Source organism: Cicer arietinum, chromosome 5, assembly GCF_000331145.2.
Source record: "Cicer arietinum cultivar CDC Frontier isolate Library 1 chromosome 5, Cicar.CDCFrontier_v2.0, whole genome shotgun sequence".
NCBI lineage: Eukaryota > Viridiplantae > Streptophyta > Magnoliopsida > Fabales > Fabaceae > Cicer > Cicer arietinum.
Genome location: NC_021164.2, coordinates 75,642,862 through 75,667,070, shown reverse-complemented (window position 1 = coordinate 75,667,070; position 24,209 = coordinate 75,642,862). Strand labels below are relative to the sequence as shown.

The 24,209-nt window shown below is 31.4% G+C and overlaps 4 protein-coding genes across 4 annotated transcripts in view; 2 read left to right on the top strand and 2 right to left on the bottom strand.

Annotated features, from left to right (window-relative positions):
• The first annotated feature begins 2,130 nt into the window (after positions 1–2,130).
• Positions 2,131–8,279, top strand: LOC101504275 (protein tesmin/TSO1-like CXC 5). Its single transcript, XM_027334357.2, has 9 exons — positions 2,131–2,405; positions 2,522–2,874; positions 3,755–3,862; positions 3,999–4,176; positions 4,297–4,650; positions 4,994–5,094; positions 5,213–5,307; positions 5,766–6,158; positions 7,807–8,279. Exons 2-9 carry the CDS (start codon positions 2,540–2,542, stop codon positions 7,887–7,889), a joined length of 1,647 nt encoding a protein of 548 aa, XP_027190158.1. The 5' UTR covers positions 2,131–2,405; positions 2,522–2,539; the 3' UTR covers positions 7,890–8,279.
• Positions 8,280–10,606: 2,327 nt separating this feature from the next.
• Positions 10,607–14,831, top strand: LOC101504608 (uncharacterized). Its single transcript, XM_004501122.3, has 13 exons — positions 10,607–10,994; positions 11,125–11,198; positions 11,506–11,589; positions 11,730–11,861; positions 11,994–12,080; positions 12,592–12,645; positions 12,800–12,890; positions 12,968–13,038; positions 13,134–13,203; positions 13,643–13,695; positions 13,939–14,032; positions 14,269–14,366; positions 14,596–14,831. The coding sequence occupies exons 1-13, from the start codon at positions 10,682–10,684 to the stop codon at positions 14,704–14,706; spliced, it is 1,332 nt and encodes a 443-aa protein (XP_004501179.1). The 5' UTR covers positions 10,607–10,681; the 3' UTR covers positions 14,707–14,831.
• Positions 14,832–15,208: 377 nt separating this feature from the next.
• On the bottom strand, positions 15,209–20,249 carry UBC (ubiquitin-conjugating enzyme E2). The gene is made up of 6 exons (XM_004501123.4): positions 20,024–20,249; positions 19,881–19,932; positions 17,909–18,028; positions 17,409–17,537; positions 16,141–16,270; positions 15,209–15,574 (listed from the first exon to the last, which is right to left on the bottom strand). The coding sequence occupies exons 2-6, from the start codon at positions 19,884–19,886 to the stop codon at positions 15,486–15,488; spliced, it is 474 nt and encodes a 157-aa protein (XP_004501180.1). The 5' UTR covers positions 19,887–19,932; positions 20,024–20,249; the 3' UTR covers positions 15,209–15,485.
• A 1,128-nt stretch (positions 20,250–21,377) lies between these two features.
• Positions 21,378–24,209, bottom strand: part of LOC101505232 (TOM1-like protein 9) — a 7,066-nt gene continuing 4,234 nt past the window's right edge. The window contains exons 7-10 of the mRNA XM_004501124.4: positions 23,760–23,845; positions 23,403–23,600; positions 22,610–23,067; positions 21,378–22,350 (exon numbers count right to left, since the gene is read on the bottom strand). Coding sequence (XP_004501181.1) covers positions 21,740–22,350; positions 22,610–23,067; positions 23,403–23,600; positions 23,760–23,845 — 1,353 coding nt within the window. The 3' untranslated portion in view covers positions 21,378–21,739. The remainder of the gene's footprint in view (positions 22,351–22,609; positions 23,068–23,402; positions 23,601–23,759; positions 23,846–24,209) is intronic.

Here is a 24,209-nt window from a genome sequence, read left to right as displayed (position 1 = left end):
CGTCACTAATTATATGAAATGCTATTACTTTATCCCCCAAAAAAAAAAATTAAACATTTTTTTGACATAAATTTTATTTATACTTACTAGTATATCAGACAGAATTTTTATAAAACCTTTTATTAACCAAAGACGTCATTAAACATGAATTTATTAACACGTACACAGTTTATAGTAATAAATTACTGTCCCCATTACTCAATTTATCATTTTTCTTTAACAATGCTAGTTTAAATATAAATGTTAACTAAGACCGGAAAAAAAAAAAACAAATGTTAACAAGTATTCTATGTACAAAATATTCACATATAAAAATATTATTTTAGAAGTATCATGTTTTATGTTTTTTAATAACTGATCTGTGGACATGATAAGATATGACTATCATATCATATCTCAAGTTAATATTTAAAAAAATAATATCATATGTTAAGTTATTATTGAATATTATTATATTATATCTTTCTAATTAAAAAAAAATATTTTAAATTTGAGTTGGATTATAAATCAATAGAGTAAAATAATAACAATTATTTACTCAATTGCCTTTATATAATATAACTTTAAATTTTAAAATTTAATAAAATATAAATGTAAAGATAAATTAAAAAATAATAGAATTTGATATGAAATATAAATTTTTAATAATACATATCATTTTTTGATAAGGGTGGTTTTATTATTTTATAAAATCTGATAAATTATTATTTAAAATTATTAAAAAAATTACGATGATTAATTTAAACTTTCAAAATAAGTATATTTTTGTACACATGTAACTTTTTAATTTACATATAATAAATACTAAATCATTATTTAGCTCATCTAACAAAGAAAATGTAACTATTAGGTTATTCATTATTTTATTTTTTTAAATTGTGTATTTTTATTTAGTAGTGTTAATAAAAAATTTAAATATAAAATTATGTAATCACTTATTTAAGTTTTTTAGTATTTTTTTATTAATTTATAATATTTAAAAGAATTATAAGTTAATTTATAAAAAAAAAAAATATAATTATATAATAATAATAATAATTTTATTATTTAAATATTATATATTATATCATGAACAAGTGTGAATCAAATATAATAATAAAAAATTATTATTCTGATCAAATATATTATAAATAATATTTATATTATTTTATGTCATTATCCTATCTTATCAACCAAACAATCCCATAGTTTTTATCCTCCATGTTCTTAATGTTTATTTATGTACTATTTGGAGATGGATATACACCACAATAAGTTGAAAAATGTTATAAAATATGAAACGAAGTTGGGATTATTATCTCTATTTTGTGCTATTTTTTCCTCTTATTTTGATATTGTAAAATAATATTATCTTAACAATTTTCTCTTATTTTATGTCCTATTGTACATAAATTAACAATTTTATTCTATTTTGTTAACAATTCCATACAAAATAAGAGGGATTTTTTAAATTAATATAATATGTTATTTGTTATGACCCATCTATTCGTATTAATTTTAGTGTATTTTTTTCATTAAATATATTTTATTAATATAATTTAATTTTTTAATTATTTTATTTATTAAATTAACAATTAATTATTTATTATAAAAGATAAAAAAAATGACATTAGATGGGAGCATCTTTTCTATTGGACAAAAAAAGTTATAATATGAAAGTAAAATATTCTTACAAATACTATAATAAAATATACAAATAAACTTGATAAACAAAAAATTGTTGTATTTAATCTTAATTTAAGTTCAATACATTAAATTTATATTTTTTAATTATATTTTATTATAAAATAGTACTACTCTAAAATAAAATATATAAAAATAATAATTAATAAATTGAAGAATCTTATCAGATATTTTTTTCAATTGTTTGTATTTTATTTAGGATGGAATATACTTTAATTTATTAAAAAAATTGTATAAAAGTACAGACGTTTACTTGTTATAGCATGGCTCAAATCCCCATATCCTTTAGCTTCAATTAGCGCCAAAACGTGTCTTCGTTACTTCCTCCGAAAAAAGTACCGCTACCATGTCATCGAATCCAACGGATTCAGGACATTTACAGTTCCTCCAGATAATATCGATCGTCAAATAAACCTCTCTTGTTTCTATTACTAATAAATGAATAAATATAAATACAAATATAAATTAAATTTCAAAATCGAGAGAGAGAGGAGACTAAACACCACCACTCCCACGGTGGAGTCTTCATCGCAACAAATTTTCCGGCAAACGTTCTCCACCTTAAAAATCCTTCTTTGCATGTTTTCTATTCATCGTTTATCAAAACTTTTTCTCTCAATCGCCTTCGGTTCCTCGCTTCAAGAATCACAATCCGTAACGCTCGCGAATTAATGGCGCCACTCTCTAGCTAACGACACTCCGTTTCGTTACCATTAACTTCGGTAAATGCTTTCAAAACTCAATTCAAAACGGCGATTCGTTAAGAGTCACAATGTGATTTGAAATCGAAGCATCGCGAGATCGATAACTGTTCAGCGTTTAGCGTTTTTTGTTACAGGTTTAAGCAGAAACGCTGATGGAGAAGAGCGAAACGACGCTGGATTTAGCTTCGAGGAAATCGGCGAGGCAATTGGATTTCACAGCGGTCCGTGGAGGTCCGACACTCCTGAAACTGTCGCCACCGATGCCACATTCACCGTTGCAGTCGCGTCTTCCGGTGGAGTTGCAATCGGATTTTCAGTCACGAGGACAAGGGCCGTGGTTACATTCACAGCCATGGTGGCTACAGCAGAGAACGTCACAGTCTCCGGTAATGCCGCATTTACTATCACCGCGGTCTCAGTTATCTTCGCCGGTTCTTCGATTACCGCACCCCGCGCAGAAACTTCCGGTGAAGATGTTGCAAGTGGTGTAAGTCTTCTTAACACTTGAAATAAGAAAAGAGAAAAATAGACAATTCTTAATGCATGTTTGGTTTCACAATGGAGTTTGCTAAAGCTACAAAGTGTAACATCTGCAAAATCATGGTGACTCACCGTTATTTTATCAATGAAAACGGGAAACCAAACATACACTTAGTGTAGTACGGTGTATTCATTTAGAACATTGAATGTATCAGTGATGTGTATGTTTGAAATGTTAGCACTGGTTGAGATAGTATAAAAAACAGAAGGCTTTTGTTGGAAGTTAGCTTCTGTTTGAAGACAAAGATTTTTGTCTATAATTTGATTAGATGGTGTAAAAAGCGTGATTCTTGGAGAATTTTTAAAGGTAAAGATGGTCGGATAAGTTTCTAGTGTAAAGAGCATTATTATGGATAAAAGCCTAGAATTCCTACCAATTGTAGTCAATAATTTATTTCGTTTGTCATTTATGTTTTTCACTTGGTTTTACTTTTTGCTTCCATGTTTAAAAAAAGAACTTGGTCTACTTTGTAACTGCATGTAATCGGAGCATCATTCTGAGGTTGGTTATAATAATCTAACTAGTGGGGAAAAAGTGGTAACAATAATGCTTGTATTTTTGGGAAAAAAAATTATTATACATTTGCAAAAGTTGCCACTAAACTAGGCGATTATCAAATAGACTAGATTGCAGCCATTAGTTTTCATGATATGGAAAGGAAGCGACCTTGTCAATAAAAACATATTAAATATTTCATCTGTCCATTTTAAAGGTCCTCTCAAAAAGACTGTTTTGTCTCTTACTATATAATTGAATTTTGCCTAACAGTAAGAACTTTTGTACTAATTTTATTTTATTGTTTTTGAATGCATTTGTTTTCCTTCAGAAAGCAGGAGTCTCCTAGATCACTGCCTCAAAATAATGCAGGATTAAAGGACAACACTCCAAAGAAACAAAAACAATGTAACTGCAAAAATTCTCGATGCCTTAAATTGTAAGTATTTTAGCTTCTCTGTATGATATCTTTCATCAAGAGTATTTTATCACATGTCCATGCTATATCTTAACATCTTGCATGCTTTATTTTGGTACTATCTTTAACTGACAATAGCTAATTTTGCAACTGCAAGGTATTGTGAGTGTTTTGCATCTGGGATCTATTGTGATGGTTGCAACTGTCTAAATTGTCATAATAATGTGGACAATGAGGCTGCCCGACAGGAGGCAGTTGGAATAACATTGGAACGCAATCCAAATGCTTTCAGACCAAAAATTGCAAGCAGTCCACAAAAACCACAAGTTTCTATGGTTAGTAATTCAACCCCCTCAAGTATTTATAGTTGGTGTTTTGCATCAGTCTTTTGAGCTAAAAAACATGTGATATTTTAGCTGACTTGTGGTGCATTTAACTGTCTTGACCAAACTCAGGAGGAAGTGTCTGAAATTCAAGTAATAGGAAAGCACAATAAAGGATGTCACTGCAAGAAATCAGGTTGCCTTAAGAAGTATTGTGAGTGTTTCCAAGCCAACATCCTCTGCTCTGAAAATTGTAAATGCATGGACTGCAAGAATTTTGAAGGAAGCGACGAACGAAGAGAAGTCTTTCAAGAAGAGTGTAGTCTATTTCACATCAGACAGGCTACTAATGCTGCCATTAGTGGAGCAGTTGGACCCTCCAGCACTGGAACCCATATAACACCCAAGAAGAGAAAAATCCAGGAAATATTTTCTGGCAAATCAGTCATAGGTCAAACTGTTAACACAGCTGCTCAATACCAACAGGTGCTTTCTTCTTTGCATTACTGAGAGGATTTACTTGGAATATTTAAATTACCCTTTAGTTATTATTTTCCGTTGTAGGGTGAACATTCTAATTCATTATGATTGGATTCGAAATCATATGAAACTTATAAGGCAATAACATTGTCATATATATTTTTTTACAGTAACATTGTCATAAATAATTATTACTGCAGACTACATATATCAACTTAGTTATATTTTTATCCCTTGGAGCCATCAATTTGATTGTTACTCCCCCTGTCAATGTAGTCATCAGTTTCCTCCACATTTTGACATCCAAATTGCAATTAATAATTTTTACAGTATCTTAAATTTTAATCAGGAACTTGATCCTTTAGCTTCATCACCTTTATCCCTGTCAGCTTCCTTTGTTTCTGACACTGCCAACACAAGAATTTCAGGGTCTTCAAGATCCACATACAGGTGTGTGATTCTTTTTAATCATTAGGCGATGAATTAACAGGTCTGTGATTTTTTAATCCATATTATGATTTAATTATGAATATAAAAAATTTGGAATTAACAATATTTTATGCTGAAGGTCTGTGTTGGCTGATGTCCTCCAGACACAGAACGTGAAGAATCTTTGTTCACTTTTAGTTGTTCTCTCCAGAGTAGCTGCAAAGACAAATGCAGGTTTTGACTAACACATGGATAAATACTATACTTGTCTTATAATTATTTGATGGGAACTTGTGTAATCATTATAGTCAAATTTTAAAAAGTAATTTTTTTTATTTAAAACAATTTTTTTATTTCATTTTTTGGTTGGCTAACAAGTGCCCTCAGGGCACTTGTTAGCATAACCCTTATTTGATTTATCTACTGTGTGGTGAATGATTGAGAATATATTTGTTTCCATCTGCAAACTTTCGATATTTCATGCTGCTAGGACATTTATTTAATTAAGCATAACTATTAAGCATTTCATGCTGCTAGGACATTTGTTTAAGTAAGCATAACTATTAAGTATTCTTTTACGCTTCAATTTTTTTCTTTCTTTGATGTTATCTAGCTTTTCACTAGTCCTATACTTCACACATTTGATCTGCGAGACCAAATGACATTTTAATTGCTTTTCAACTACTTTCCAGAAATGAGAGAGAAAGTAGTTAGGAAAATAGAGACTGGTAAATATGAAGCTTCTATTGCTTCATCAGCTCAATTGCTGCAAGACAATAGAGAGGTTGTCAAGCCTGTTTGTCAGGATCATGTAATTATAGAGGAGGCAGATGCAGTTGATATTGACAACCGTAATAGGCCATTGTCACCAGAAACGCTTGCGTTGATGTGTGATGAACAGGATGGGATGTTTTTTGGTAATGGTTCTGCAAATGGAGTTGCAATTGACAACACTAATCAGAATATGATTCAAAAGTCTTCCAATTCTGATGGATGCACTGATGTTTATGAAGAACAGGAAAGGCTTATCCTGACCAAGTTCCGGGATATTCTTTGTGGACTCATTACCCTTGGTAGCATAAAAGGTTAGGCTTTCATATTACAATGCTGAAGCTTTTACAATTTGACATTGTTGGGGAGAATTTAACCTGTGTTTTCCTGTCTAAAATATAGCTGTAAAATTCTAGGAATAGTCATTGTGAAAAGCCTCATTTGTCTATAGCGTCAATGTTTAATATCAAAAGAGATCATATTTTTGTCACACTTGCATGTCCTTATGAACTAATAATATTTTTTCATGGTGTGATGGGCACACTGATTCAGCTGACCATGTAGTGTTGGAGGGGCCAAAAAAATTTCATATTTAAAAAGACCCAAAAAAGGAAAGCCCCCAACACTAAAAAGCCCCTAAAATTTTGTGGACTTAGTGGATCTATAGGCCCACTTTTTTAAAAAAAAAATTCGATTTTTTTTCGAGAAATAATTTATTTCTTAAAATTTTCCGATAAAAAAGTTTCGAACTTTTTCGATAAAAAATTATTTACAATTTTTTTTTGAAATTTTTTTAATTCAAATAAAAAATCGATTTTTTTATTTTTCTCACAATTTTTTGAGAAAAAAATATCAAAATTAACAAAATATTAGAGGCCTATGAGCCCCCTAAGGTCCCTCCCTTGAGCCCACAAAAAAAAAATGAAACAATGGACTAAGACTTTAAAAAAAATTATTTTAATAGGGGATCTAATATTAGGGACTTAGTAAAAAAAAATTTAAAGGGGATCTTGGAGTTTGAGGCTTTTTTGATAGCTCTAAGTGTACCCAGACTTGGCCTCTTTATGATGCATTATACTTCATAGCAATTTGTCTTACTGATTTTACTATGTAGAATCATCATATTCATGAAATTAAGAACGATAAGTTGGAACATAAAAATTTTGATAGCCATATATTCATCCATAGCATTGTCACCTGGTTGTCATGCATCAGCTTCTATCTGAATCAAGAAGAAATTATGGTAATCAAGGAAGAAAATGGTGACAAATTATAGAAATTGGCATCGTTCTCAATACTCCTATCGTTCCCTAAGTGCTTAGACAAAAGGAGAATTAACTTTCTCTGAGAAGCAACAACTCTGATTTTCCTTGTGTTAGAGCTCAAGCTCTTCTGCACTTTTTTTATATGGAATATATTGCATTTCAGTTTACATTTTTCTTGTGTTCTATCAACTTGTCACTAGCTCATTCTGAGAGAAATTGTTCAACACACCGGATTTACTGCACTGTTGCTATAAACAACAGCCCACTTTCTTGATTTTGAAATATCTTGTTAGGATTTGAATTTAAATTTTTCCACTACTGAAAATTCAAGGAAGTGTGTGTCTGTTTGATTAAGTCTGTTGTCTGTTATGGGATTGAGGTAATGAATATTTTCTCTATTCTTTTAGCGTCTTAGCACTAAACTAACATAAGCCAGAAAGTGGGAACAGACACAAATGAGTCTCTAAAGTGGGAAAATTTCATCTTTAGGCTTTAGCCATGTTTGATTGGATACTGCAATAATTTGAAATAATTGGTGTGAATCTAGTAGTAGCTTTGATAGTTTATTTAATATCAGTAACCGAAGCAACTGAAAGAAAAATAATCTATTTGATCCTTAATCCCTCAAACTTCTATATTAAGAAGTAAGAACTTCACTAATTTTGATTTACTAATATTAGTTATCTTTAAATTTTAGAAACAATGTACTCTTCATTAGTGAAGAAAGATGTGGGAATCAAGAAAGAATCTGCAGACAATGGTGATAGGGGCCACTGCTGAAACCGACGGAATTCTCAGCAACTGCACTGCCAATTGCTCCATCCCAGCGGTTATTGAAATATACCAGACTACCTATGCAAAGACAAATGGACATGATACTAATGAACTTTCATTGAGATTGCCTGCGGATTGAAGAATCGGGGCAATAATCTGATGTATTGTGAAAGACTTCCTAGTGACACGACTTGTATATTGTAGTGAAAAGGATTATTAGTGTTTGTGCAGCTTGGAATTGCTGCCACAGTGCCACTTATGTGCATAGTTAGATATTGGTCCCGTTCCCTTACAAATAGTTAGTCTGGAATAGCCAACAACTACATGTAAGTTTTGGCCTGGACAGATATTTTGTGTTTACTTCAAGTGCTGACATGTAATTTCGTTTAAAATCCATGTTTGGCCTGAGAAAGATGCAACTTATATGTGAAAAGAAAATTCAAGTGTGTTTAGATAAAGTAATCTTCGATAAATTGGTGAAGCCAAAAGAAAATATATAAAAGAAATATATTCATATTCAAGTTTTAAAACAATGAACTGACAAAGTATTAAAATTGTAATTAAGTACAGTTTCCTTTAGAAGTACATATATTAATGTGATTTTATTAATAATATTAAATTTTTTTATAGGTACAGTGTATTCATTGTTGTTTAGTATTGATTAATCTTTGTTGAAAAAGTATAGAAACTATAACTGTATATTTTTTTTTAGTAATTCAGATGTCTATTAGGTTTCCTTTTGGAAAAAATAGTCGTCCCCATAATTTATAGATATTAGTAATATATTATATCTTTCCGACATAGATTCTTTGATTAATTAAAATTCAAATCAGTTCTACTAAATCATTCAAGTTCTACATATTTGTTTTGTCTGAAAAGATATGGTATTCATACAATCGTAAAGTTTTAGGTTTAAATTCTAGATAAAACGTCTAACCTAATCATCTTAGCATATATCAAGTGAAGCAGGGGCGGATCTTTTTGGAGACATAGAGCGGCCACGGCCACCCCCAAAGTCCCAAATAATTTTAGAAAAAATACTACTTTTTTTTTTGAGTAATGTTATTGAAACATAATTTAACACAAAATGATATATAAATATATTAATGTATATTGGAGTATAAATACAAATCTTGATCCTCTTTATTCTATACACTACTATGTTTGTATTATATTTTGTGTTCCAATAACATTATTCTTTTTTTATAAGATACATTTGACTTATAACTTGATTAACAAAAATTGATCTATTTGATACATAACATGAATCAAATACATCTATTTTTATTGACAAAATTATAATCCAAATTATAACTCAAATGTCTATTATAAAAAAAGTATGAGGAAATTATTTATAAAAAAAATTATAAAAACAACTACTATATTTATAAAATAAGCTAAAAATTTTAACCTAAATTTCAACTATATGAGTTGTGAATTTTATCTAGAGATATAATTGTGAATTTTATACAGCGATATAAAAATTAAACTAAATGATCCTATGATACCAAAAATTTAACCAAAATTAATTAAATTAGATTGATGTTTTTTATGAGTTTGAGTCTAAGTTGAACTAAACCAATAAATTCGACTTTTATTGATTTGAGATATAATTTCACATAATTTTCAAATAAATCGCATAATACTCAAACCAAATTCTGATCTTTTATTAACACTATGTCAATATTTTGTGTTAAATATATTTTAATAATTATATATATATATATATATATATATATATATATTTATGGTTTTAAATTTTAAATTGAAATCAAGTAGCTAAAAACTTTAAGTTATTTTCTATTCATTCGAAATTAAACATGACAACTTAACATGCAAATGCGATTTCTTCTCGAAATTCTATGTTGAAAAAGATAAAGGTGTTGATTTCTACGCACACTTCTTTAAATTATTTTATATTATATTTTTAGTTTCTATATACATATACTTAATGTATACTTTAAATGTTATAAACTTTCGTCTATTCTTAGTATAGAAAATTTAATTCAATGATTTTAATTTTATTATTGTTAATAATAATTATTTTGATTTACTATTTACACTAAATACGAATTTAATTTGACATTAAAAAACAATCATCTCAACTTCTATCATATTAAATTATAAATAAAATTAATTTTAACCTCAAAATATAGATAATTCATTCATATATCCTCTTAGAGATCAATTTTATTTAGAAGAGAAATAGGTAGTATAATTGCAACGAAGCTTCGACTCATGGCTTTATCATAATAAAATTCAATAGCAAGATGACGACACAAAATTGAGGATGCATTGTTTACACTCTAGAGACGAGAGAGTTTAGAACAGCACGATCCATATGATTTTAATTATTGTGTTCCTTCCTTCAAATCACTATACCAAATTAACACTCCCAGATGAGATTACTTTTGAATATTGAAATCCATTTTTTACAAGACTGATGTGAAAGGAATTACTACTATGTATTTTAGGTTTGCTGAGGATTGTAAAATATTCTTTCCGAATATATATATATATATATATATAAAACTTAAATAATTGATATATTTAGTTTAAATTATATTATTTGGTTTAGAGTTGGGAGAACACAAAAAAGAGAAAAAATTAGTTTTAGCTTTATTTTTTTAATAAATTTTTAACTTCAGAGAGAATTTGGGAGACAAAAATCTTTAAAAAATGGAAGAATAAAGTGTTAAAAAAGTTATTAATCTTGTTGAAAATAAATGGACGAGACAAAAAGGAAGCTACCTTTTAGCAGTACCACCGTAGCTTGTAGGTTACATAAGAGCTAAACGATGAAAATTGCACCCGCGAATACACTCCGAACACTGCACGTGCTGACTCTGTTAAGTCACACGTGCCTCTATCAGCATCTAACCGCAACCGTAACCACTACAACCAACTACCTCAAGTTGTTTAGTTATAAATTCAGAACGCATACGGCACGTGTAAGCAGAGCCATAACTGCTCAACCACACGCTCAAAATCACAGAGCAGCTTCAAGCCACGAAACAGAGTTCAAAATGGGAGAAAAAGAAGCTGTTGAAGTTCATAGCAAGTTTCGATCAGAATTTCTGCAAGTTCTTCGTAGCAGACGAACTACTCAAGGTTCAACATCAAACTTTTACTGAATCCAACGATCTTCATCGCTGAGTATTTTTGTGATTGTGCAGTGCAGTGCAGTGATTCTTTTCATTTCTTCAAGAACTGAAACTCGTTTATTATGTATAATTTTCAGTTCCGTTAACCGTTGAAGTCGCAAAACCAGTGACGAATCGTTTGCATCAGAACTCTCCTCCATCAATCGACGAGGTTTCAAGTTTCAACACTTATAGCGTCTCTTTTGTTCGATTTCCTTCTTCACATCACATCAGAGACTGATACGTTACACTCATAATAATTTAAGAAAATTAATTAATCGAATAATTATTATGCCGGTGACATGTCAAGTTTTGGCACAAGTATCGGACACTCAAACACACATTTGGTGTTGGTGCTACTAAATTTGTATCTTTTATCATTCTATTAATATATAATTTATTTTCAGTTTAAATATTTTCTCTCATTCCTAACTTCTATTAATATTCTCACATTCAATTTCCTCACAACTTTATTGCAGGAGATTATGAAGTCTTGTCCAAAGGCAAACATAGAGAACCTCGAAGATTTGCTCGAGGAGGAGAATTTGTACTTAACTATTGAGGTAATTATAATTAGCTAATTAATTCGATTTCTATGGAGTTGAATTTTGGACCGATATATTTTGTTATTTGGATTTGATTTTTAGGTCTAAACTTTAGAGAATATAATTCGTTGAACTTCAAACAATTGTTGATTTTGTAGGAAGGAGAGCAAGGACGATTGCCTGTGTTGATTTTGAGCTTGAAGGAAAGCCATAAGCAGAAAAGAAGGCCTGCAGTTGTTTTCCTTCACAGTACAAACAAGTATAAAGAATACATGCGTCCATTGCTTGAGGTTGCTACTGAATTTTCTTTACTTCACTCATTGCTCTTTTTGTTCTAGTTTTATGAATTAGGATTTATGATTGATTATAGTCAAGGATTCTATTTCTGTCTTTGGTTTCTATTTTTGTTCTTCGTGTTTCAGGCATATGCTTCGCGAGGATATATAGCAGTTTCAGTTGATTCTCGTTACCATGGTGAACGTGCGAAAAGTGCAACCACCTATCGTGATGTATGTGTTTGCTTTGCTTTTGATTTCGTTTACTTCTGATAAATGGCTTGGACTATGTTATTTAGAAACTGATTTGATTCTGAAATCATTTTCATTTAAGTTTTGGAACATATTCAGATTAATAAAGTAAACTACTCATATAATAAATTCTTAGTTTCAAGATAGATTTTTTTATTTGCAAATTATAATTCAGTTATTTTTTTTGTGAATTCCAAACATAGGTGTTTGATATTGAATTTAAATCAAAATGGCATTTATGGAAGTTACCTTATAGAATTTAAGCTTTATGATAAGTAATTTGGCTTGCATATTTATAATTTTTCTTTTCATTTCATCTTTTACATAAAGAAGAAATTAACTCTTTCTTAAATACTACTCAAGATCATTCACAAAGAGAAACATAAATTTGTTCCCAAAAAAAAACAAAGAGAAACATAAGTCATCGTATAAAATTCAAAACTGATTTTTCTTTACTTCTTGGATACCTCGGGTGAAAAAAAAAAAAAAACAGGCTCTTATTTCCGCATGGAAAACCGGAGGCACAATGCCATTCATATATGACACGGTAAATTCCTTCCTTGTGTGTCATGCTGCTTTATTGTTTAGTTGAGCCACTTTGTGTTCCAAATGATTTGGTTGATTACTTTGGTGGCATTAGGCCAGTTTGAACTCATGATTACTTTGGTTCAGAAACGGTGTATTATTCCTTGATCTGGCAGGTATGGGACTTGATTAAATTGGCAGATTATCTAACACAGAGAGAAGATATAGACCCCTCTAGGATAGGAATCACTGGAATATCACTTGGAGGTTGGTTGAGAGGAATATGTCAGATACCAGGTCTGTTGTGACTGATCAGTCATCACTAACATAATTACTTGACTCAGGAATGCATGCATGGTTTGCTGCAGCTGCTGATACTCGCTATGCTGTGGTTGCTCCTCTGATCGGTGTTCAGGTAATGGACATTGTATGATCGAATGAAAGCTTATATTTAACAAGATGCACTTCTAATACAACTACTTGAACACTTTTTGCATCATATATTGGCAGGGATTTCGATGGGCCATAGACAACGATAAGTGGCAGGCTCGAGTTGACAGTATAAAGCATGTTTTTGAAGGTATTATGTATTGTTTGTGTTTCACGTGTTTTTTCTACTTTGTTTTAGTTATTGCTCCTGCTTCTTCATTTAGATTTATATTAAATGGGTTCACTGTTCATATAATCCCACTGATCATCATGTACGTACCTGTTTTTATGTGTACTATCATAAATTATAGTTAGAATTTCAGATGTAAGTATGTAACGTCAAACAATATCTCAAAAGATTAATGTTCTCATTTACGATTTGTTATTTATAAATTATGATAGGCTGTCCGTCTACAGATTGATTTACATGGTGATGTTGGAATGGTGTTTGAGTATGACCTACAAGAGAAATATGATATGAATCTAGATCCTATTCGTTACTTATAGCATGCCAGCAATGAACGACTGAACAAATATTCTGAACGTGCCTTGGTAATTACATTATAATGCTCTTGGGTTCATGTATGCAGTTGCTCGTGATGATTTGGGCAAAGGTGCTATTGACAAAGAAGTGGTGGAGAAGGTCAGCTAAGTATTTATAATTCTAACTATATTTGTCTCGTGACTCCATATGAATTGCTATATGCTTTGGTATGTTTATTGCTTTAACATGTTTGGCAATGGTTGGTGCCAGGGTACATATACTGTAATTGCTAGTTATTCACCCATTGGACAGAATTTCCATATAGAGCTCTGTCAAAAAAGTGTTTGACAATAGATACTGGATAGTGGATACTAAAATCAATAGTTTATATTTATGAATCAGGTGTGGGACAGGATTGCTCCTGGTTTAGCTTCCCAGTTTGATTCCCCCTACTCAGTTCCATCTATTGCACCCCGTCCTCTGCTTATTCTCAATGGTAAGATCCTTGTACTTGTTTATTCAACACTTCCAAATTATAGTTGGCAACGATATCCATGTGCTAATTCATATATTGACAATTCAGTTTAACCGCAATGTAATACAAGTTTTGCACTTCATGAGGGTATCAGTTGCTCATTAGACCTATGCACCTGTATTACTCAGTTAAGATACTACTCGGGTTTTGAATTTAACTTGGAATTGATTCATTTTCATGGGTGTTTGCAACTCCAGGTGCAGAAGATCCCAGGTGTCCCCTTGCCGGCTTAGAAATTCCAAGGACAAAAGCAAGTCAAGCATACAGAGAGTTTCACTGCATAGATAATTTCAAGGTATGAACTCATATTTCCTGGTCACTATCACTATGTTGAGCAATCTTCAACTTGCCCAATATTGTCTTCCATTATCAGTTTAACAAAAAATGCCTAGATTTAACAAGTGGCTGCAACCTGCAATTTCCATTTCCAATACTGCCCATTCATTATAAACCACTTTTAATATTAGATAAAGAAATGAAATCCCTTGAACTAAAATTTTGCGATTGATTGCTTTGATATGCAGTTTATTGCAGAACCTGGAATTGGGCACCAAATAACAAAATTCCAGGTTAAGGAATCATCTGACTGGTTTGACAAGTTTTTGAACCCTCAAACATTGATTGTAAAATTATAAAAGAACTTGCTCTGGCTCACTCCAGTTACCTTTGTATGATTGTAATTTGTGTGACTTATGATTTTCTGTTTAATGTATCCGAAGATATCGCAATAAGATGCAGAACCATAGTTGTGTTTGTCCAACTTAGCACACCTTTAATGTGTTTTTTATAGCTTGATTTTGTTTCCTTGGATTAAATCCCTCATTAGAAGCATGTCTTGCTATTGCCATCAAAATAGAGGGTCCAAGGTCGGATCACTTTGGATCTGATCCTTGTCACTGCGATTTCAACAGTCCTTTTTCCCATAATGGAGAAAATTTCAAGACCATCAGATATGTAAATCCATTAACAGATGATAAATGGTGTTAGTCCCAATAAAATCCAATGGTTCATCCACTTAGAAGAAGCAAAATGCTTCCTCCAAAAGGAATCGTGAATCATTGCCATCAATCAACCTGTGAAAGTAATTAGGCTGGCACATTATGTTGCGCGGTACTTAAAATTATCAAAAGCAAAATGTCCACCTTGAAATATGGCTTTCATAAAACTGGAAGCAATCAAGGATTATTCAAACATGTTGGTTGTTGAGCTCAATTCTGGCCTAAGCCAAGATACATAAAATCACATGGACACTCTGTACAAGTCACCACTTTAATACATATCACAAAACAATGAAATTCATGTCTTAAATAAAATGTATACACTTTAAACAAATTAAGATTAGAACAAAGAACTGCTATATCAATTGCTAACTTGTTACCTAGATAAACATAGGACAGAAGTTATCAGAAACTAATCACCCTTTCTTTGGCATTGCTGCCAGCCTAGTGTACATTCTTGCCATAGACTGGTAACCTCTAACATCACCTGAACGCAGAAGATTACCTGCACCGCCACAAGAAAACAAGTGAGAAATGTCTTATTTCCTACTAGATTACAAGTTTTCCCATTCCTTTTTGTTGTTGTTTCAGTACAAATAAATTAAGGAGTATATATATTTTGTTTGAAATGAATTGGGAGCTTAAGGATTTGAAGTTCTTTATCTTCCAAATAATTCAGATATGCTACTAGACAATTCTATAACGAACAACACATCCAGAAAGCATGCATGTAAATTCAAATAGTGTACAGTCGAATACAACAAAAGGGCCCTCATTAAGTGAAACGTCAGATCCTAGTGGACCACCACAACTATTCTCTCAAACACAATTGGTTAGCATGTTTATGTTTAAAAATGGCAAATCTTTTGCATTTTCTTAATCCCCAAGTCCAACTTCAATCTGATCATCTATAATCAATGCAAAGCCATACGACAATGGATCCATATATGAACAACACGTATTGGCAGTTCTATTTTTCATTTGGACGAGGAGGGAGAATATAACTTCTTTTTATTCCACAACACTAGAGACAAATATGAAAATGATATGAAATAGAGAAAGTTTGACAACCTGAATCACAATTCAGTGGGCTGTCAGGTTCTGGATGAGCCATCAAAGCAATTATAGCCCTACAGACAGACTGCAGAGTCCAAGCAGGGCTCCAAGCATTTTTCAAGATATCTAGGCAAATCTCTCCTGTCTAGAAAATTGTTACAGCTTTAAAAAGTATTCATGAAAAAGATGTCAAGAAAAAAAAATCCAGTAGAATGAAGTCATCTGTCAAACTTAAAAAGAACAGAAGGAAAGCAAAAAAATTAACAAGGCATTTGAATTCAAATCAACATTGCTATTAGTATCCTATGAGTTCTTATGAAACTCAAACAGGAGGAGGCGGAATAGCAGAAATTAGTCTCTTACTATATTAGTCTCTTGATCCATCTTTGTATTTTTTCATTAATTGACCTCCCCATTTAATGTTTACTATCCAACTTTGTTACGATACTACGGGTAAAGATATTAAATAAAAAGTATAACAGGAAAAAAATAAATATGAATTAAATATTAAACCAACATTTGAAATTAATATAATTATAATCTTAAATCATTGAAAAATAGAAATTTTATTGAATCTTCTTAAGATGTAATAAAATATAAATTATACTCCCTCCAAGACTCCATCCCCAATCTATGGTCCGTTAAGATTTTTATTTTTGTCCCAAAACTTTGGTTCTTGTAGAAAATCAAGATACAATTAACGATGTCTTTCCCTTTGTACTCCTCCAAAACCACAAGCATGCATTAAATGAATTTTACTTTTGCTAATTTAATTAAGGGTAAAAGACTCTAAACTAATCTAACTATATTATTTCTTAATATGTTTATCCAAACCTTAAAGGACCAAAGATTAAGGTGGAGGGAGTAACAAATATTTTAAATGTTAAAAAGATGACCTGAACCAAACCAACCCAATCTTAATTTGATTATTTGATTCAGATTGGCTGGAAAAATAAAAATAAAAACTAATTCAATCACATGCAACATGTTTGGACTTTCCTATGGAACAAACTCGAAAAGGGCCAACTTGTGAATACCCTTAATTTCACACAGATGGTTCATAACACTATAGTAGAGAATACTAGGGTATCACATCTCATTCAATCCCCATGCGAATGACTACTAGATATATGTCAAACTACAATGCATCACATAGATGAAAAGTTAGAGAAATCATTCATCATTGAAACAAATCAAGATAATAAAATTCTCTTCAGAAATCATAAGTGAAAAGCAACGGCAGACAACAAACTGACAGTCACTTACAGAGGGAATCTTACTACCTTAAAATGAACATTCGGGTGAAATATTTTAGTCAAAAAACGGACTTGAGGTGGTTGCAGAGGATACTGCTCTGGAACAGAAAATGCAAGTTGGAAGACACCCCCTTCATAAGGAGTTTCTGAAGGTCCCTAATTGTAAAAAAATAAACCAGAGCAAATGTCAAATCATCAAAAACAAGTTGAATATCTTATATAGGGCCTCTTTGAATTCACTTATTTGAGTTTATCTACTGGTATATGCACTTGTGATTTTGTTTGAAAGAACTTGTGGAAACAGCTTATGACATGTCCATAAACTATTTTCAGCTTATTCCCATAAGCTCTTCAGCTTTAAAAACAACTTATAGCTTATATGAAAACAATTTGACTTCATTGTATCTTTTGTTATAGAAATAGTTTATATATAACCCTTTATATGATAACTGTTTATACCTTAAGCGCTTAATTAAGTTATTTAACCAATCAAAATCTTCTTCGAGATAGAGCATTAGCTAGGATACCTTGATAAGAGCTGTCCATTTAAAAATGTTAGAATCATCACAGACCAGTTGAATATCAGGATCAGCTGTCTTCTCTCGTTGCACCTCTTTGTACTCCTTGAATAGCCTTGCCCGCGATGCCTGAGTGAAAAACACAACCAAATCCAAACTCAAAGGTTAAGCTTGCTATAATAGCAAGAGATGGCAACAAAAGTAGCTATAGATCCACACAAACGCAATTTATTATTTTCTTTAATTGTAACACACCATCATCTTGCAAGTTAATTCAAAAATAAAACAAATCCTCAATTTAGTCTGCAATGTATCATTCTCTCTGCAAATTAATCCCTAAATCGTATAAACATAACATGTAGTCTCTAAAGTACATGAAATTAGTCATTTTAATCTCTGTTGTTAAGATGTTAGTGACTAGCAAGACAAATTTCTATATACTTCAAAGACTAAAATGATGGATTTCACGTGTGGTTGGTTATGTGGTGGCAAAAACTTATCTTGAATGAATTGATTTTGTAAAATTAATTTTGACTGAAAGGAAATTTGAGGTAAAGTGCTTTATATTTGGATGCATTCATGTGAAAGTGAGTTAAGTGATATATCCAAGGTTAAAAATCAATTCTAAAGGCAAAAGCTACTCTTATGGTTGGTTCTACGGTGACTAGAATTGATTTTGACTGAAATGATTTTGGATAAAAGTAAGTTGAACATAAATTGATTTATGTTTGGATATATTAATGTATAAGTGATTCTTATTGATCAGGTTGTTTGAATAATTTAAACGAAAATTGCTTTTGTATGTATAATTGTAGCACCTCATAACCATATAAAATACAAATGATATAAATTCTGTAGCACTCATATTAACTCATACAAATTTTGAAGAAAAAAAATCATTGCAGAAATTTTATAATATCTAAAGAGTCAGTGACTACTTCTGCAGACTAACTAATTGACAAGGACATTAAAGATACAAAAGGAATAAAGGAAATATTCGTATACCACACACCAACAAATTTTAGAATTGATCCGTAGAAGCTCCAATTTTAAGCTTCACATAGAATCAATTTTGACCACTAGAAATGCTTTACCTTTTGCAATCCAAAAAACTTCAAAAAAGAGTAAAACCACGTTTTACAATGTAAACGCTCATCAAAGGCATTTGAACGCCCATCCAAACAAGCACTGCAAATTCTAAGTGCATGTTTGGTTGCACTTTTGGAAGAGGCAAAATCAATTTTGGAAGTGTAGAACTGATTCTGACTTGTTTGGGTACTACTAAGCAGAATTGATTCTAGCTTGAAGTTATGATTTGTAGCATCTGAGTCTAAATGTAATTTTTACACTACAATTTATTGTTCAACTCACTTTTGTCTGAAGATATCTAAACATAGATCATTTTACATTCAACTCACTTTTAACTAAAATCAATTTTATAAAATCAATTCATTCAAAATCAGATTTAATCACCGCATAATCAATCACATGCTAAACAAGTCAAGCTATCCATTGTCTGCATTTTCCAAACTCCAATTTCAGCTTTGTATTTTTCAAGGTGTAACTGTCTTGGAACGCAAGAAAATGTGCTACACCATCTAACCAAACGATTACCGACTTTAAGTATAATCAATTCTAGATGCAAAAACAATTCTACTTGAGAACAACCAAACATGTCAAAATCAATTATGTATCTCTATAATGAATTTTGCATGCTTCAAAAGTGGATCCAAACATAGGCGATTTCATATACTATAGAGATTATTCATTATTTTTATACACTTTAGGAGTAAAATAGGGAAAATTGAGGGTTTATTCTCAAACTCCCTTTTCCTTATCAAAACCCTAACCACCCACAGACAATACCTACTAGTCAATTCAAAACGCACATAGGTTACTCGCAACAATTGCATCGATTACATCTACTCCAACCGGTAAATAAACAAATAGAAAAGAAGAACAATTGTGAGTAGTAACGAACCTGCATACTTGATATGCGCAAGATGGAAAGTAATCCTCTGAAATGAATTTAACTGCAGAATTCAGAAAAATATTTGGTCATGCGTGTTTATGGTCAAATTTGAGAAAATGTAAACAAATAGTATGAAGGACAAAAGATTGAACCAGGTGACTCGAACTTCAGATTTCGGAATTTGCAGAAAGGAAAGAACAATGAAATAGAAAATCGTGTTGGAGATCAATTATGGATCGAAAATGATGAAATAAAAATGGAGTAATTGGAACTCTGCAAACCCTAAAACTGTGGACCCATATACGAGACGATGGCGATCATCTCACAGCTGGCACCCCTATTTGCTTTTTTTTATTTTTTATTTTTTTCTGTTCCTTTTCTTTCTTTTTCCTGATAAAGTGTTTTTAGTTTGACTTTTTTTAGTTTTTTATTTATTTAATTTTATATCGTTAAAAATGTATATAAATTAAATTATTGTTTTACAAACAAGTTTATATGTCTTGTTCCCGATGATTTTTGTTCACGGTACGGTACCCATCCAATACTAACATTTGTGTTTTTTAAAATAATTGATTAAAGTTAATATTATTTTTATTTAATAGATATCTCATTTGAAGAAAGGTAGATTCGATGAAAATAATAATATAAAAATAATATTAGCATATTTCTTGAGTTTATTTCTCTCAATATAAAAGTATCATTGAATGAAAAAATCTTAACCTATTTGATTTATCTATATTTAACCCATTTGATTTACCTATATTATTTCTATAACATTTTTGTTAAGGTAGAGAGTATGGAGACAATCGGTCACAATAGACGATCATTTTCCTTAATTTAGAATAAAATAGGTATTAACATAAATGAATATTTTTAACGACAGTCTTCCTTTATTTTTTTTACTGATTTCATTCAATAAATTGTATAAAACAAAATTAATGTTATTAAAATGTAATAATATATATAAAGTTATTGGTACAACTCATTTAAAAAATTGTTTAGGTGTCGGATTTGAGAGTTCATGTATTTATCATACACTATCATTAAAAAATTATAAAATAAGTGATGAGAACTCAAATTTAATAGTTCTTGTGATATACTCTTTTGTCTCACAATAACTATCAAATGTACAATAAAAAAATTGTAATTTCATTTACTTTTTTTTTCTAATTATATCTTAAACTTTTATTCCTAAGATCTTTATTTATGATTATAGGAATATATCAACCGCAATAAAAATTTAAGAAAAATTTTATAAAATTATTATTCTCTCATTGATTATCTTTTTTTATTATGTTCAACTAAAAAAAATATTGTTTTTAACACGTGTAAATTGTTGAATGTGGCCATTATTGTAAGATGAAAGAAATATTTTTTACATTGTCTCTGTCATTTACAGTACTACTTAAATATAAATCTAAGTATTAAAGAATAAATTATTCTCAAATAAAAATGCTGATAAACAAATCATGGATGGTTCAAATACTAACCATCAAGCCAAATCCATGTTATAAAGAAAATAAATAAATAAAAAATAAGAATAATTACAAGGACCAAAACAAAATAACAAGTACCGAAATGGATCAAATACATTTTACGAATACCACATCAAAAATTAAAAAAATAATAAAAATCAGGGACTAAATAAAAATGTGGGTATATTTCAGGGATAAGAAAATATATTAACACCTAAATCTACAGCCGATTGGCAGACAAGCAAAACAATATGGGACATTAACAAAAAAGGATATACAGATATTAATATATTTAGCATATAAAAAAGTAGAATGAAAAGAATAAAGAAAAAAGATCGCAAGAGTTGGAACCAAATGAAAAAGGCAAAAATCCCATCATAGTTTTAAGTGCTATCAGCTTGGGCCTGGAGTAGATTTTGGCTTCACTTTTGCCATGTCAACAAGGTCCCCAAATAACTTATCCTCTGGCTTCGAAGGCTTCCCGGATGGCGCATAAGATGCACCAGAAACCTGGTAAGAATTTCTTAGAGCATTATCATCTCTCACAGATAAACCATACATTTGCTGCTCCACATATTGTAGCCCTTGTTGTTGTTGCTGCTGTTGCTGCTGACCATAGCCATATCCTCCCATGTATTGGTTACCATACATGTGTTGAGGATACACAGAAGCCACAGGACCATTTTGCATTTGAGGTGGAACCATACCCATATAAGGACCTGCAACGCCCTGAATATACTGAGGCTGCAAGCTCAATTGGTTACTTTGAGCCTGGTTATTGATTGTAGAAATATGGCCAGCATTTGGTTGCATATACATTCCAGCAGCCTGGTCATACCCTGTTGCTTGAGGTCCCTGAGGAAGTGCGGCAGTTTGTACATGTGTCATGACCATTTGAGTGAGTTGCAGTGGTTGTGGGTATTGACTGCCTGCTACTGGACTACCACTGTTGGCCGATTGAGTTTCCCAAGGAGGAGGCGGCAATGACCCACCACTTTGTGCACCTGTATACAAAATAAAAAAGTGAGTTATGCAAAAATGGCCCACATACATGATAGCAGAAATCATATATATTGGCATTCTCTTCAATCCAACAAGTTACTGGTACTCAGTTGGGAAAGAAAACACTGAAAACTTGAGAATTTTTCACGAATCAACAGAAGTCAGAATTCAACATAGATGCTACTAAAAAAAACGTGAACATAATTGTGAAAGGATTTGAGCTAAACAGGAATTAAATCTAACAAAGAAGCATTAATGTACCATAAACTGGTGAAGGTGGCTGCTGCTGCTGCACAACCTGACCATTCCAGGCAGGACCTGTGCTTTGTGCATATAGTGATTGCTCATACCGAGGTGACCCCATATTTGGCACACTTCCGTTGGGGTAAAATACACCTTGAGATATGAAAGTTTGTTGTTGTTGAAATTGGGGAGCTATTGGCTGGGTATTAACAGAACCCGGCACATTATTTCCATTGGAAAACATATCAAAAAGAACAATGGCATTCTGTTGAGACATAGGACTGGCTGGCTGTTGTTCTCCCACAGGAACAAGAGCAAGTGAATTATCTGCTTTTGGTGAGTCATAATCTTCACCACTGAGCAGATCCAATTTGGGGTTAATTTTCACAGGAGGAGCTGAAGCATTTGATGTAGAGGGTGCAGGAAGCAACAACTGATTCAATGTTTGAGATCCTGCTTCAGCACTAGAAGGTGATCTGCAAAAACGTTTTAACTTGAGAGCCATATAAAATAACCAAAAGGCGCCAAACAGGTTTAGTAAACTTGAAATGTGATTTTCACACTAATCTAGTTACACAATGTTTATATACACAAGTCTGCAGCCAAAACTATAAATGGAGACTTCCTGAGAATGACCACATAACACTCCCAAGTCGAATAAGAAGAATGAAGAAAACTTATAACCTGTTTGATTCCCTTATTACAATCAATCTTTCAGTTTTAAAAAATTAAAAACTGAAAAACTTGTTTGGTTAACTTGTTTTGTAAAAATGTTCTACACAACTGTTTGTTAACTTGTTTGTTTGGCTACCTCGCATCAGTTTGTTTACTAGTATCTCCAGTATCAATCAAAGGAGCATCAACATCTACAAGTGCTTCAGTAGGTGCAGGATTTGATTTCTCATTCTGATTTTGAACAGAAGCTCCCGAAGCAATGGATTCATGCTTGGCCAGTACACGCTGCAAATCATCATTAAGAGCTAGTCCTTGACATAACAGTGACTCATCCCTGGAGAAAAGACATCATAAATAATAACTTGATATTTTGTTTGGATTTAAGTAAGAATATTTATCAAGAACACAACTAAGATGAATTAAACATGTAAAGAATATGATAATGTGGCCATCATTATATCGTAATATCATGAAAAAGAACATCGGGCCTTACGAAGTTGAGTTAACAAGGTGTACCACTCTTTGCTTGTATGTTCTACACTGCTCCACCAAATCAACAATAACCTCCTGTCTAAGCCCCTGAAATAGAAAGCAAAGGACACGTAAGATGTAAAGTTGCAATTTACTCTTTACAACATGATAATCAATAGTCTCTTGAGCTTAAATACTGAAAAGAAAGCATATTTAGACTTCAAGAAGTTCAGAAGGGCAAAATGGAAAAGGATGGAAGGAATGCATTGGCATTAATTGCTGTTAGAATATTAAAAAATATCTTATAAGATCTTTTATATTATATTAGAGTATCTTGAGTTATTTCTTAGGATCAATTTATAATCATAGAGATATCTTATAATATCTTTCATTATTATTATGATTTATTCCTTATTTAGGATTGAGTCTATGTTTCTCTATAAATAGAGATTAATATTGAGTCTTTTGTAAT